This window comes from Sorex araneus, chromosome 8, assembly GCF_027595985.1.
Source record: "Sorex araneus isolate mSorAra2 chromosome 8, mSorAra2.pri, whole genome shotgun sequence".
Classification (NCBI taxonomy): Eukaryota; Metazoa; Chordata; class Mammalia; order Eulipotyphla; family Soricidae; genus Sorex; species Sorex araneus.
The window spans coordinates 67919259-67935589 of NC_073309.1; the positions used below are offsets into that span (position 1 = coordinate 67919259).

The 16331-nt window shown below is 35.4% G+C and overlaps 1 protein-coding gene across 1 annotated transcript in view; it reads left to right on the forward strand.

The window, feature by feature from the left end:
• DPYD (dihydropyrimidine dehydrogenase) overlaps nt 1-16331 on the forward strand; it is a 980594-nt gene that overhangs the window by 694188 nt on the left and 270075 nt on the right. The window contains exons 17-18 of the mRNA XM_055145227.1: nt 8496-8616; nt 9886-10005. Of these exons, the coding sequence (XP_055001202.1) occupies nt 8496-8616; nt 9886-10005 (241 nt within the window). The remainder of the gene's footprint in view (nt 1-8495; nt 8617-9885; nt 10006-16331) is intronic.

Here is a 16331-nt window from a genome sequence, read left to right on the forward strand (position 1 = left end):
ACATCCTTTCATGATGAAAACCCTCGCCAAAATGGGGTTTGGAGGAACTTTCCTCAAGATAGTCGAAGCCATCTATCACAAGCCTACGGCAAGCATTATCCTCAACGGGGAAAAACTAAGGGCCTTTCCTCTGAGATCGGGCACAAGACAAGGATGCCCACTCTCACCACTCCTCTTCAATATAGTACTGGAAGTACTTGCGATAGCTATTAGACAAGAAAAAGAGATTAAGGGCATCCAGATAGGAAAGGAAGAAATCAAACCCTCACTATTTGCAGACGACATGATACTATATCTAGAGAAGCCTAAAACCTCTACTAAGAAACTCTTAGAAACAATAGACTTATACAGTAAAGTTGCAGGCTACAAAATCAATACCCAAAAATCCATGGCCTTCATATATGCAAACAATGAGGCAGAGGAAAGGGACATGAAAAAAGCAATCCCATTCACAATTGTGCCCCAGAAAATCAAGTACCTCGGAATCAGCTTAACCAAGGAAGTAAAAGACCTTTACAAAGAAAACTACAAAACGCTACTCCATGAAATCAAAGAGGACATGAGGAAATGGAAACATATACCCTGCTCGTGGATAGGGAGAATCAATGTTGTCAAAATGGCAATACTCCCTAAAGCATTATACAGATTCAATGCGATCCCTATAAGTATACCCATGACATTCTTCAAAGAAATGGATCAAGCAATCCTAAAATTCATATGGAATAACAAACGTCCAAGGATAGCTAAAACAATTCTTGGGAAAAAGATGATGGGAGGCATCACCCTCCCCAGCCTCAATCTTTACTACAAAGCAGTAACAATTAAAACAGCATGGTACTGGAACAAAGGCAGAGCCGTAGACCAATGGAACAGGGTGGAATATCCCTACACACAACCCCAAATGTATGATCATCTAATCTTTGATAAGGGAGCAAGAGATGTGAAGTGGAGCAAGGAAAGCCTCTTTAACAAATGGTGCTGGCACAACTGGACAACCACATGCAAAAAAATGGGTTTAGACCTTGACCTGACACCATGCACAAAAGTCAGATCAAAATGGATTAAAGACCTCAACATTAGACCACAAACCATAAGGTACATTGAAGACAAGGTCGGAAAAACCCTCCACGATATTGAAGATAAAGGTATCTTCAAACGTGACACGGAACTAAGCAATCTAGTAAAAACAGAGATCAACAAATGGGACTACATTAAACTAAAAAGCTTCTGCACCGCAAGATATACAGTGACCAGAATACAAAGACTATCCACAGAATGGGAAAGGATATTTACACAATACCCATCAGATAAGGGGTTGATATCAATGGTATATAAAGCACTGGTTGAACTCTACAAAAAGAAAACATCCAACCCCATCAAAAAATGGGGCGAAGAAATGAACAGAAACTTTACCAAGGAAGAAATACGAATGGCCAAAAGGCACATGAAAAAGTGCTCTGCATCACTAATCATCAGAGAGATGCAGATCAAAACAACCATGAGATACCACCTCACACCACAGAGACTGGCACACATCCAAAAGAACAAAAGCAACCGCTGTTGGAGAGGATGTGGGGAGAAAGGGACCCTTCTACACTGCTGGTGGGAATGCCGGCTAGTTCAGCCCTTTTGGAAAACAGTATGGACGATTCTTAGAAAACTAGAGGTTGAGCTCCCATTTGACCCAGCAATACCACTGCTGGGAATATATCCCAGAGAGGCAAAAAAGTACAATCGAAACAACATCTGCACATGTATGTTCATCGCAGCACTGTTTACAATAGCCAGAATCTGGAAAAAACCCGAATGCCCCAAAACGGATGACTGGTTGAGGAAACTTTGGTACATCTATACAATGGAATACTATGCAGCTGTTAGAAAAAAGGAAGTCAAGAATTTTGTAGTTAAGTGGATGGGCATGAAAAGTTGCATGCTGAGTGAAATGAGTCAGAAAGAGAGAGACAGACATAGAAAGACTGCACTCATCTATGGTATATAGAATATCAGAGTGGGAGACTAACACCCAAGAACTGTAGAAATAAGTACCAGGAGGTTGACCCCATGGCTTCGCGGCTGGCCTCACGTTCCGGGGAAAGAGCAACTCAGAGAAGCTATCACCAACTACATTGTAGTTGAAGGCCATGTGGGGGAAGGGAGTTGCGGGCTGAATGAGGGCTAGAGACTGAGCACATCGGCCACTCAACACCTTTATTGCAAACCACAACAGCTAATTAGAGAGAGAGAACAGAAGGGAATGCCCTGCCACAGTGGCAGGGTGGGGTGGGGGGGGAGATGGGATTGGGGAGGGTGGGAGGGACGCTGGGTTTACGGGTGGTGGAGAATGGGCACTGGTGAAGGGATGGGTTCCCGAACTTTGTATGAGGGAAGTATAAGCACAAAAGTGTATAAATCTGTAACTGTACCCTCACGGTGATTCTCTAATTAAAAATAAATAAATTATAAAAAAAAATGAAAAATAAAATAAAATAAAATAAAATAAAAATAAATAAAAATACTCCATATCTTATGCTCAACACACACACAAAAAAAATCCCTCTTGTCTAACATGAGGACTAGTTCTTGCTGAATACGGTTACTTAAGTAAATAGAAATAAGGCAGGGTTAATTTGTACAGTAAGAGCCTTATCAAATCAAATTTTATTTTGAATTCTTACTATGTGTCAAGCCTTGGGATGCATGCTCTAAAATGATCTAAAATGATAAAGTGTCACAATTATAGGATAAAGAATCTCTTTTTTTTACTTTGTATTCAACGTTTATTTTACTTTTGTGACTGCCTTGTATTTTCTGACAGATTCGTCAAATCTTCTTGCTTCTTAAATTTAGAATCTAGCACAGACAAATCTGAATGTCTTGTGGTCAGAAAATATTTGTTGAAAGACTAAATGCTGCATTACCTGGGATGTCACAGTACTTCTTTTTAATACATATGTTTAGTATATTTTTAACTATAAATGAAATTTTTGGAATAATTACTATTTAACTCTAAAATTTGATGCATTTTGGCAAATGTTTGCTTAGATAATCATAGCCATGATATAAATATAGGACATTTCCATTTTATTGGAAAAAATTTTGTGCATCTTCTACTTTTTTCCCCTTTCCCCCAAAAAACATATCCAAAACATATCCCATAACCAATGCCTTCTTTCCAGTATCATCAGTTTTCCTTTGTGGAATTTTTGCGTTTAGAGAGCATATACATTTTTATGTATATACTTCTTTAAAACAGTAGAATGTTTTCTTATTTCCAAGTTGTTGAATAATGCTTGAATTTGTTTATTTTATTTTTGAATGTTAGTTTATTGTGGAGATAAACCACAATTTGCTCATACTTTCATATATTAATAAATATTTGGCCTAATTCTTATATGGGTGTTTTTTTAAGTTGCCGTTAAGTCTTGTTGTTGATATGTTTCCTTATTTCTTGGCAAAAATGGAATTTTCACCTAAAAGTAGAATTTGTGAGTTCATTGGTAAGGGTATGTGTACCTTGATGTCAGGATTTTCCAAAGTGATTTTTTGTTAGAATTCATAAATCAGAAAAACTTATACATAAGCAACACATGCTAAAACATAAATTAATTTAAAACATTTTCATATTCCAGCAACTAGAGAGATAGTAGAGTGGATTAGGTGCTTACCTTGTACCCAACCTGAGTTCAGCCCCTAAGCACTTCACTGGGCCCCCTTGACCCCTACCAGGAGAGATTTCTGAGCACAGAACCAGGAGTAATCATTGGATGCAACCAAATTAGGCCCCAACATAAAAATAATAAAATTTCCATTCCTGTTTACAATCTTTGCATTTACTAATAATTGCACTATAGTATTTAACTACCTTGAGTAGTTGACACTTTCTTTTTTTTTAATTGGCATATAAGGATAAAATCATCACTTAAACTTATTACCATGAAGGTACATTTAATCTTATAGGTATAAATAAAGTAGGTTCCTTTTATAGCTATAGTTTACAATTGATAGCTGAATTTAACTTTAGGGAGCAGTTTTGGCAAAGAAGATTATGGTTTAGGATATGAAAATGGGAAAGAGAATTAGGAAGGGAAGTAGGTGCTCAGATTGATCTTTTGGACCATAGTTGTCTCTATCGAAAAAGTGGACATAATAAAAATGCTGGCTGTTTCACGGTGTATTTTGTGAATTAAGATTTAAGTATACCCTAGTGGAAAGCATTTTATAACAAGTAAAATTTTTCAGTGGATTCATTGAAATGCCACCTTCTAGAAAAACCATTTTGAATAGAAATGTACTGAGTGAAAATTACCAAGTAAATGGAAGAGAAATGTTTCTTAAAGTCAAAATTTTACTTGCAATTTAGCTTATCAAGAAATCCTCACAGTCTCATTTTCCTTTGTTCCTTTGAACAGGTCTTGAAAACAAAGAGCTTTGATGCCCTAGGTAATTGGTTGAAATGTCTTTCCTACAATGGAGATATTATTTTAAGGGCCTCAAATCAGCAAGGCATCGTATTTGTAAAGACCCCTCAATGTGCAACCAGAGATATACTAGTTATCAGAATTAAGATGATCAGTTCATTCCTGATGCTGTACCATACTTCCCTCAGAAAAATCCCAAATTCTTCCTTAAGTTTATTTTGGTGATGATATAAATGTAAAAGAGAGAATAACAGGTATTAACAATTCACACACATGAATATATAGAAAGAGTCGCTGCTTGGAGAGATCACTGTCACTGTCACTGTCATCCCATTGCTAATCGATTTGCTGGAGTGGACACCACTAATGTCTCCATTGTGAGACTTTTGTTACTGTTTTTGGCATATGGAATATAGCACGGGGAGCTTGCCAGGTTCTGTCATGCGGGAGGGATACTCTCGGTAGCTTGCTGGCTCTTGGAGAGGGATGGAGGAATCGAACTTGGGTCAGCCGCATGCAAAGCAAACGCCCTACCTGCTGTGCTGATTGGAGAGATAGACATTATTTTTACAGGCAGTGGGGTCAGAGGCGGCACAGCCAGCAGTGCTCAGTAGTTATTCCTGGCTCTGTATACAGGAGTACACAGATGTAATGGCTCCTGGTGTTGCTCAGGGGACCATCCATGTGTGATGCCTGGGATTCTAACCAGGATCACAGCATCCACTATTCTACACAGTCACATGCCTGACACCCTGTACAATCTCTCCAGCCCAGAGATGAAAATTATTAATACAAATAAGAAGAGAAGTAGAATTCTTAGTGGTACAAGTGTACTTTTTGTGAATTTAACTTTCAAACACAATGTTAAGGATTTTTTGGGAGTAATCATCCATAATTTTCTTGGAAATTGTCCCATGTTTTGTAAAGAAATTTTCTTGGATCTTTATGCTTTAAAAAATGTTCTGTAAACAGTGCTGCAATGAACATACAAATGCAGATGTCATTTCTACTATACCTTTTTGCCTCTCCAGAATATATTCCCAGGAGTGGTATTGCTGGGTCAAATGGGAGCTCAATTTCTAATTTTTTGAGAATCGTCCGTATTGTTTTCCAAAAGGGCTAAACCAATTGGCATTCCCACCAGCAGTGAAGGAGAGTCCCTTTCTCCTCAAATCTACGCCAACACCAGTTGCTTTTGTTCTTTTGGATGTGGGCCAGTCTCTGTGATGTGAAATTATATCTCATTATTCTAATCTGCATCTCCCTGATGATTAGTTACGTAGAGCATTTTCTCATGTGTCTTTTAGTCATTCGGATTTCTTCTTTGAGAAAATTTCTGTTCATTTTCATCCCCCATTTTTTGATGGGGTTGGGAGTTTTCTTCTTGTAAAGTTCAACCAGTGCCTTGTATATCCTTAATATCAACCCCTTATCAGATGGGCACTGGTAGAGGGACAGGTAAACAATCACTGTATGAGTGAAACGCAAACACAAAAGTTCATAAGTTTGTAACTGTACATCACAGTGATTCTGTAATAAAAAATTTAAAAAATGAAAAAATATTTTCTGTACCTAAATATATCTAAGTTTTTCTTAAACCTAGATATAGTCTATATTTTGATGTATATTAAGAGTACTGCATTTTCATTCTTCTATTTTGTGCTTATAATGTAGTGTTCCTACAGTAGTAAAACAGCCCCCAAATATCTGTTTTTTTAACTCTGTGTGAATGGATTATGCTAATGTTTCTAATTTTCTAGGAGATGATATCTTTATATAATATCTTATGTTTTGAAGATTGGGGATTAATTTAACATTTTCTACAATTGATTTCAGTAAGATTCTAAAACTGACTTGTTTTTAAGACAGGCAGTGTCATGCATTGCTGTCACTAGAAAATGAGAAGGTCAAGATGCAGAGACACTGTTCATTGCTCTTAGATTTTAAACACTCATATTAAAATTGTGGGGAAACTAAAAAACTGAGAAGTTATTTCTCCTCTAGTTCCCATAATATAAAAATTAAATTATTATATTATTAGTTTCACCAGTTTTCTAGTTGATATAAAATTATAAAATAATCTCCTAGAAGCTGGGGAATAGCACAGTGGGTAGGGCGTTTACCTTGCATGCGGCCAACCCGGGTTCTATTCCAAGCATCCCATATGGTCCCCCGAGCACTGCCAGGAGTAATTGTTAAACAATGGTTAACAATTGTTAAATAAAATCCATTCATTTCTAACTGATCAGTTAACAAAATAAGTATGATAAACATTCAGAGTAACTTAGGATGATGCAGTTATTATTAGTTTTGAAGAGCACTGGAAACCTAGATCAGGCTTCTACTGTTTACTCCATTGGAATCAAGTAATCTTTTAAATTCATTTTGCTAATTCTTATCAGGCAACTTGCGTTATGCAGTTCAAGTGATCTTTAAATTATTGTCAAATTCTACCTTAAAGAGAGCTTTCACAAAGGACATGCAATTCATATCATTTAGAGTTACTGTCATTTCTAGGCTAAGTCCCATGGAAATTCATAACTTAAAAATGAAAGTCACAAAGATGCAACTGCCTTCATAATGCCAATGCAGTGGTTATAAATATTTCATGAACACTGCATGGGCAGGGGCAGATCTCCATTTTCATGAGTTAGAATTTGTACAGCTAAGTCTCCAGATTTTACTATTCATAATGCAGTGTATGCCCTGTAGAGCATTCCATATAGTGCTTTTTTAATATTTATGTTTAATGAAGAAATTACTGCTCTGAAAAGAGAACAAGACAAGCCAAAGATTCTTGTTAAAATTGTTAGTTTTGCTGAATGGAGACAATAATGATCAACAGAAATCACCTCATTGTAATATCTTACAAATGCCTCACTTGTAGATTAATACAGAATGACAGATCAAGACACATTACACATAAGTGAAAAGGTTCTTTCTAAAGGTTTAACTTTAGAAATCTCATCTTAAAATAATTTCAAAGGTTAAAATGCAAAAAGCAATTTTATTACATATGAAAATACTAATTACAAATAATATACTTGCCTACCGTTTCATCATTTGAATATGTCTGTATTTTTCTGGCTTTTCCTTTTATTCAAAAAAACATTTTAACTTTCTTGGATAACATTACCATGTTCAATAATGAATTGCTGTTGCATATTTTAAGGTAATTTATCAAAGTGCATTATCAGTACCTGTCAGAATAAATTTTGAACTAAAAGTAATGAAAAAAAAGGACTATTGTATGTGTTAAAAAGCAAAGAACATTCCTACAGCTAAGTTATTTTCAATGGAAAGATATGATTGCCCTCTAAATGATTCTTATCCCATGTGGAAACAGAAGCCTGAAAAATCACAAGAAACAGGAACAGGTAAATGTCTGTTCCTTGCTTTTGAAAATGAGCATTTGATATTTTATTTGTCATTTGATCAATTCTTTCAAGTAAATTAATGTTGAAAAATGCTGCATAGATCAAGATAACATTTCTAGAAGTAAAATAAAATTACTGATCACTTCTTGTGTACTCCAATACTGAATTACTACATATTAGCATATAAACTATGTCATAATTACATTTAATAAGTTTTGAATATATTTCAATAATATATATTCTTCCAATAATTAAAACCACAGGCTTCAGATGGGATACCATTCCGTCCAAAGTTATAATAGTTTGAAATATTTTTTATTAGGCGCTACCAGGGAGTTCACTAGAAATTCTGTAATGCTGTCCGAACTTAGCACCAAAACTTTATATTTTATTTCTGATATTATTTAATTGGAAGTGAGAAACACTTTCTTCCATTTGGCTCTCTGTAATTTCATTTTCCAAAGACTCCCTTGAGGAAGTTAACCTTTATGTGATGAATTTGCAGTTGACTTGAAGTGTGTTAACCTTAGTTCTCTAATGAGTCTAGGTGTAATACTGAAGAAGAATTTGAGAAATGTATCATGTAACTCATTGTCAAGTTGGATTTGTCTTGCACATCTCCAGCTTTGCTGTTGTTGCAGTACACATTTGATCCCAATTCTTTAATTATGTTCTATATTTAACGGACTTATTTGAACAGGATCCAGAGCTGGTGCGCAACATCTGCCGCTGGGTGAGGCAAGCTGTTCGGATTCCTTTTTTTGCCAAGTTGACCCCAAATGTCACTGATATCGTAAGCATCGCAAAGGCTGCAAAGGAAGGTAAGAGAAAATCATGCTTCCAAGGTTATTTAAATTGGCGGGTTCCTGAATTATGCAGTCATACCTACCCAGTATATTTATCCACAAATCTATAGGCATGTCTGCCTGGAGTATTATATGAAGTATTAAACAGTATTAATGGAGCACTTGCTTTCACAAATGCACTAAGCTCATACCTGGACTGAAGCTAGTAACTGGGGTTGGCATTTTAGTCTGGAAAAAGACAGAACATTTATAATTTTTCTGGATAAGTAACTGTAATACATAATAGCTGTTAAACAAAAGCACAGTCACAACAAACCACCTCCCAATTAAGGACCTTATAAAGTTCATCCAAAGCACTTGTTATCATCTATCAGTAACAATTAAGACTTTTTGTTGTTGCAGCTTTTGTTTGTTTTATGGGGACCATGTCCTGTGGTGCTCAGGTGTAACTCCTTGCTCTGTGCTCAGGGATCATCCTGGCAGTACTAAGGGGACTAAATGGGATCCTAAGGATCCAACCTGGGTAGGCTGTGTGCACAGCAAACGCCCTAACCTGGCCCTATTGCTACAGCACCTTAAAGTTTCAATAAAGTATAAATGATAGCAGTTTCCCCAAGGTGAAATCTCTTCTGAGTTCATTTGCTATTTAATAGAGTCTGGTACTCTGCCTTAAACATCATCATCATCATCATCCCGTTGATTTTCGATTTTCTCCAGCAGCCTCAGTAATGTTTCCATTCGTCCTAGCCCTGAGATTTTATCAGCCTCTCTTTACTCATCCTTCCCAATGGTGCCACATTGGAGGCTCTTTCAGGGTCAGGAAAATGAGACCCATCATTGTTACTAATTTTGGCATATGAATACGCCACAGGGAGCTTGCTAGATTCTTTCAAACATACGCTTCGAAAATATCTATCGAATGGATAATAATGCTGTCATAGTATGATTTTACAAATCATGTATGTTTGTAAGTATCCAATGGAAATTGTATACTGATTTGTAAAGACATTGTAAATTATTTGGAAAATTACAAGACAGAAACATAATTAAAATGTACAAATCTGCATAATAATTGAAAAAAGGGGTGGCAATTAAAAGTCTTTATGTCTAAATTTTAAACATAATTGTAGGAAAGAAATTAGTGGATGCATTTGAGTGGTAGAAAATGTTCACACTGTGGGTTTGATTTCAGCTTTTTTAAAAAACTGGGGTGTTGGGGGTTTGCTGGAGTCTAACCATTGTGCCTTTAAGAGCTACAGGTAATTGTTGATGTATTTTTCATAGGAGGCGCCGATGGTGTCACAGCCACCAACACTGTCTCAGGACTGATGGGATTAAAAGCTGATGGTACACCCTGGCCAGCAGTGGGCCTCGGGAAGAGAACTACTTATGGAGGAGTGTCCGGTAGGTGACATCCAATCCTTGGAGTCTACTGAAAAACTTGGAGGTTGTGTTGCAAACTAAAATAATGTATAGTCTCAACTTCATACAGTTTCTTTCCAATCAATATTTGGAATAGTTATACCAAATGTAACAGGTTGAATGCGAAATGCTTAAATAACAGGTTGCACAAAATGATAGGATCCCAAAGATGGTGCTTTACATGAGTTCCATTCTCTTGTGATTCTTGCTTACTTCAGAATTTCTGTTGTCACCATTGTCTTCTCACGAGTAAAAACTAATAGCAGGGACTTGGAAGAGAAAGAGAGGCATGCTGCTTGTGGTCCCTTCTTTCATAGTCTGAAACAGTTTCCACTCTTCCTGGAGTCTTGACATCTACCTTTCAGAAGAAATGATTGCTTTCACAACTGTTTGGACCGATCCATTAAAACATCAATTGATAGCTTCAATAGATATTGCAGACCTCACACCTTGGCAGTCTGTTCATCAAACAGTAGCATTTAAAACAGAAGGAGTTTTAATCCCAAAGTCCCCTTCAGCAGTTTTGCCCTATATACTTCGTTACTGTGATAACAGTAATTTGGTCTTGCAGAGACAATGCTGTGAGGTTCTTGACTTTACTGGTGTGGGGATTAGTCTCCTTGGTGACAGAGACAGTGGTAAATATACCTAACTTACCAGTGTCCCAATGTTCAGACCAACCTCTGCATTTGAGAGAGCCTGTGTAGACACAAATAAAGCACTGTCCATACTGCAGAGTTGAATTTTGAGAGCATGAGATGTGTCTATGAGCCAGGAGTAACTAAAACAATAAAAAGATGAAATTCAGCTTTTAATCAAACGCCATTCCCACAATGTCAAAAAGAGAAAAGCTGATGGCAAGCATCTGAGCATCTACTCAGGATGTAGACACAGCTCTCTTTTACCAGGAGCTATCAAACGGGCCTTAAACAATATTATAATGCAGAATAATGGGTGGCTGTGTTAGCATTGCCACAGAATGGAGTTGAGAGACTCCATTTGGGCTGTAACGTGCACTATGTTTTCTGTCAGCCCATTTCAATTTTTCCAGCCTGCCATGTTGACAGCAAGAGAATAAAGGAGGTCACAGAGGGGGCTGAACATTAAAAATTAATAAAAGAACTATTGCAGTAGTATTTTATATAAGTAACACCATTCACATTTTCTCATTTAAGCTGCAATTTCTGAATATTCTCCCATACTATAACTCAGTCTAATAAAACTACAAAATTACAGCATTAGAAAAAAAGTCTTTTGTGTTGCCGTCTTTAAGCATACACACACTGGAAATTATAGCTGTACCTGAAAACAAGTCCAGCTATACCTCAGGGCCTGTTAACATTTCCATAAAACTCCATTTCTAAGATTTATAAATTCACATATAAATATTCACTTGGGCTATATGCTCAGCTAATCTTGGGCAAAACTTTCATTTTAAACAACAAAAGTCCCTAACACTTTTAAGAGCTCGTACCTCATTTCTAATAGGCACAAGATGAAGTCTTTACACATTAAACGATCTGTTTTAAAAATAGCTTTTCTTCGTATTGACAAAAAATAATAGTTTTTTTCTTTAAAGCCATGTTTGTTTTAACTCAAAGTAGTAGATTTTGAAAAATGGTTTAAACAGACAGTGATAATATATTTTAGAGCAGAGCAAATTCTATAATGAAGTACCTTCAGAATGAGTTAGAGTAAAACCTAGCCTAGAAAAATTGTATTAAATGATAATGGATTCAAATATTAGGAATTATGAGAATATCAAAAAGGAAAAATTCCATTCCTAGTTCTATCAAATATGGCTGTCAGGACTTCAGATGCTATTAAAATATAAAAAAAAACTCACACAAAAATATGCCAGATATTTATGCAAGATTAAAAAATCTTCACCACAGAACAGTGCTAATACTGGCCCAAGTATGCTCTCATAGCCTGGGAATGTCTACATTTAGAAGAGCAACCTGAATCATAGAATTTTTTTAATGTGAAAACTAAATAGAATTCAATTTTAGATTGCTATACAACACATACTTTTCATTGCCAAGAAATGATAGTTTCCGTTTTTTCAGTGTTCTTTAGTTTTTTTCTTTTTTCTTCTTCTCCTCAGTATAAAATCTCTATTTGAGCCATGATGCTTTATTAAAATGGAAAAATAGTGAGATACTTTGGGTATCACAATCAGTCTAAAAAATTTATCACAGAATGTAATAATAAACTGTTAAAACGTTTTAGCTAAGAAGGGGAATAGACTGGCATCAGAGACATGGAGCCTCTACTAAAAAATGTCACTTGAGCTATTTCAGATGTCACTAGCCCAAATTCTGGAACATTCTAAAGCAACGTGTTTCAAATTTTAGTTCCTGATCATGAGTCTACAATGGAGTCAAGTAAACAGATCAACCCATTGTATTTTTTTTAATTCAAATAGAATTGCCAGAATTTCTTCCACACAAATTGGGATAAATATTGTTTAGTACAACATAATTTTCAGGTATCTATTTAATATGTTTGTGTACATAAATTTATGCACTTTGAGGTAAAATATGCTTTGTCAAATAGATCACCAAAAGAAAAACATATGTTACTCTTTAAGATTTATACAAGAGGGGAGTTAGGAACCTCATTCCAATTAGTCATTCTAAGCTTTGTTTTTTAGAACTGAAATTTTGCAACTCACTGGTAGATAATTAGTATCTTAGAGTAAGGTACAGTTTATAAACCTGGATTTCAGTTGTGGGATAAACAGCTGGCAATATCATAGCCTGATAATAAAGAGTGAATTAGAGAATTAAAAGTGATTTCATAATCATAACATTGGATGGAATGTGTTCAGTACAAGGAAAATTTTCATGTAACTAAAATTACTAATTAACTTCTATACTATAGATTCTTTTCTATGTAAACCATTGACTAGAAAATCAACATGTCAACATAGTTTACCTTTAGACAGGAAAGACTGCCTAGCATTTATACAGCCACTTGGCAGCAGCAAGCGCTATTGTCAAAATATTCAACTCTTTTCTCCTTAACTTGGATGCCTCCGAGTAAAAATAGCATCAGGTTGCACCAGGAATGGGCCCAGTGTCGCAACACCATCCTCTTCTTAGATGCCATCCACAAACTCAGCTCTTTCTTAGGTTTCTGACCAATTAACTGCAGATTAGAGATTCTCAGAACCTCTTCAAATTTCAGGTGCTTACTATGTGCTACTGTTTTGTTTGTGTGGTTTGGTTTGGTTTAACATTAGGCATCCTCAGGATCCCTTCTTCAGGTTTGATGACTGCTTGAAATGACTTACAGAACCCAGGGAACAAGCCTATTCACTAGTTTAGTGATCTATTATAAAGAATGATTCAGAAACAACCAATGGAAGAAAGACACAGGGCTAGGTTTGGGGGAAAGGAGGAGAAATTTCTTCCTGTCCTCAAAGCATCCTTCTTCCTAATTTTGCATGTGTTCATTCACCTGTTCTAGGGACACAATCTTCTACCTTAAAAACTAGTCACCTCAGATATTTCTCTACTGTCTCCCCACTAATCTCCTTGAGATACCATTGTCATTCTCCATGTTTAGGAAATTTCAGAACTTTGAGGCACTATTCATTGGAAAATGTGGCTGGAAGACCAATATGTATGAGAAATATGTATAAGCAATAATATCTGAATCATGGTTCATTTTGGTTAAAATGTAGTTATTGTAAGTCATAATATCAGTATTACAAATACTATGTGTGAATTATTACCACCTGCCTTTCCTTTTTCTAAAATCCATCCAGAATAATTGTTAAAGTCAAATATCAAATTAGTTAATGTATCACACCACAGTTAAGTTGACAATTAGATATTTTATTTTTGGTGTGCATTGTGTGTGTGGGAGGGAGTGGATTCTTCACTTAATTTTGTTGCAAGAAACATTAATTTCATTGGTTTCAATAGTTACTGTTTAAAAACTCCATCCATGAGTGAGTAAATCATTTTTTCATACTTCCATTTATTTTGGTAGATTTCGGTTTAAAATGTTGAACTATTTCCTCACATTTGCCCCTAAATAATAAGGACAATTTTAAGATAGCCCTGCAATAATTAGTATCACCTATCTGAATAGTGTTATCTGGCTGTTGTGTGACATTTTCATATGAAGTTCTTCCTGTGGATATTATTCTTTTAGTGATGTTTAAAAATAAGTTCTGCATAGCATAACTAAAGACTTGTCTTTATTATAGATTATTTTATGAGGATAACCTTTATTTATTTATAGCAGGCGTCAAGAGACTCAGAAATCAAACAACTTCCAAAGGGGTAAACTCATTTAAAGGAGTTTTTGTTGTTTTTCCTTATCATGCTTTATTTTTTTCCCTTTCATTAGTAAGAATGGTCAAATACTTTCAGTTTGTTAGGATATTCCTTTGCCTAGTGCTTGTTTGTTATACACACACACACACACACACACACACACACGAAAAATTCTGAAATTTCTGCACAGAAGGAATATTTATTGAAATGATTGACACTTTTTTGGGGAGGTAAAGAAAGACGTGAGTCTTTGCTAAGGCCTCACTCCAGGCTCTGTGCTCAGGGCTCTCTCCTGACAGGCTCTGCTAGCCGCATGGGGTTACAAGGACTGAACCTAGGTCCACTGCATGCAAGGCAAGTACCTTATCTCCTATACTATGTCTCTGTCCTCCAAGTGATACTTTAGACTGAATATAATTTGTTTTCTATAAGCTTGAACTATCAACTGATTTTTTAAAAATTTATTTTGTTTGCTAATTTTTTTTTGAGCCCGGCAAGCTACAGAGAGTATTGAGCCCACTGCGGCAGAGCCTGGCAAGCTACCCATCGCATATTGGATATGCCAAAAACAGTAATAATAAGTCTCACAATGAGAGACATTACTGGTGCCCGCTGGAACAAATCGATGAGCAATAGGATGACAATGACAGTGACAGTTGGTCAAAAGATGAAATTCTGAGTCTCAGTTTCAAATTTTGGGTAGTTGTTTGAAATTAGTAACTATCATTCTCAGCGTGCACATATTTTCATTATTAGTACTTAAAAACTGTATCACTGACTTCTGAAAAATTTATCAAAGTTGACCTTCAATATTTGATCTCTATGTCAGGAACCCGAATTTTATAATCAGGTATCAGATGATACTGAATAAGAATAAATAATCGTGTTTTTATCCCATATGCTATAAATTCCCCTACATTCACAAATAACTAATCGATGGTCTGAAATTTACCAGCCTGTGATATCCTAGACTTGAATTCCAATTGAGCTATTATAGTTACATGACTCCTGGAGATGTTTTCACTGTAAAATCAACTTGGCAAATACCAATAAAAGACGAAAGGATAGAAATTTGCTATTTTTTGTTAACTATGTACCAGAGTGGTGTAGGAAATGACTATAAAGTGCATAATTTAGAAAACTTACACAACTGTGAATCAGTATAGCAGCTCTAAAAAGGAACAGTAAGCACAGCATTTTAAAAATAATTAGACATGAATTATAGGAACCATGCAATGACGTAGGGGGTTAGCCTCACATTCTCAGATAAGTATAAATGCAATATGACATCCTTCAGTCATAAATGTTAATACATTTTTATGTTTCTGTTAGTGACTGTGAATAATGAGTATGGTTACAATATATACAATCAATTAGAAACTTGGAGGTTTCAGTTACATTTTCCTTGAATAACTATTTTCATACATGTAAGCAACTGAAGATTTGGTCAGAATTGATTTAAGTTCTCACACAATGCTTTGCAATTACATAATATTAAAGCACTCTTGGTATTCTTTTAGTAAATGTAGTTCCTAATGGGATGGATTTTGTTATGTCAGTCACGTAATTATTGATGCATAAAATCCTTTTGGAAAATCACGCCTACTCTCTGTCAAAATTTCTATTGTAATGTATTGTACTAATTTTTATCAATAAGAGCTTAGGTTTAATATTTAATACTTAAATGTCTATAACAACCCAACAGATAAAATTTAGGTGAATAAAAATATCAGAGATAAATCATGCCAGAAAATAATTAAAAGGAAAACCTTCCTACTCAAACCTTTTCTTTTTATGTAGTTACCAAAAGAATGCAAAAAAAATTCTAGTCTGTTATTTACATGTGTAAAAACATTCTTACACTATCATAATTTTAAATGATCAAATTATTAATATCTTGTTATATAAATATATGTTCTTTATTTGCATAACATTCAAAAGTAGGCATACCAAATAAAGTTACTGAATTATAATTTTCATTATAAATTATCAGTTTGGTTGAGAGAAGCTCACCAT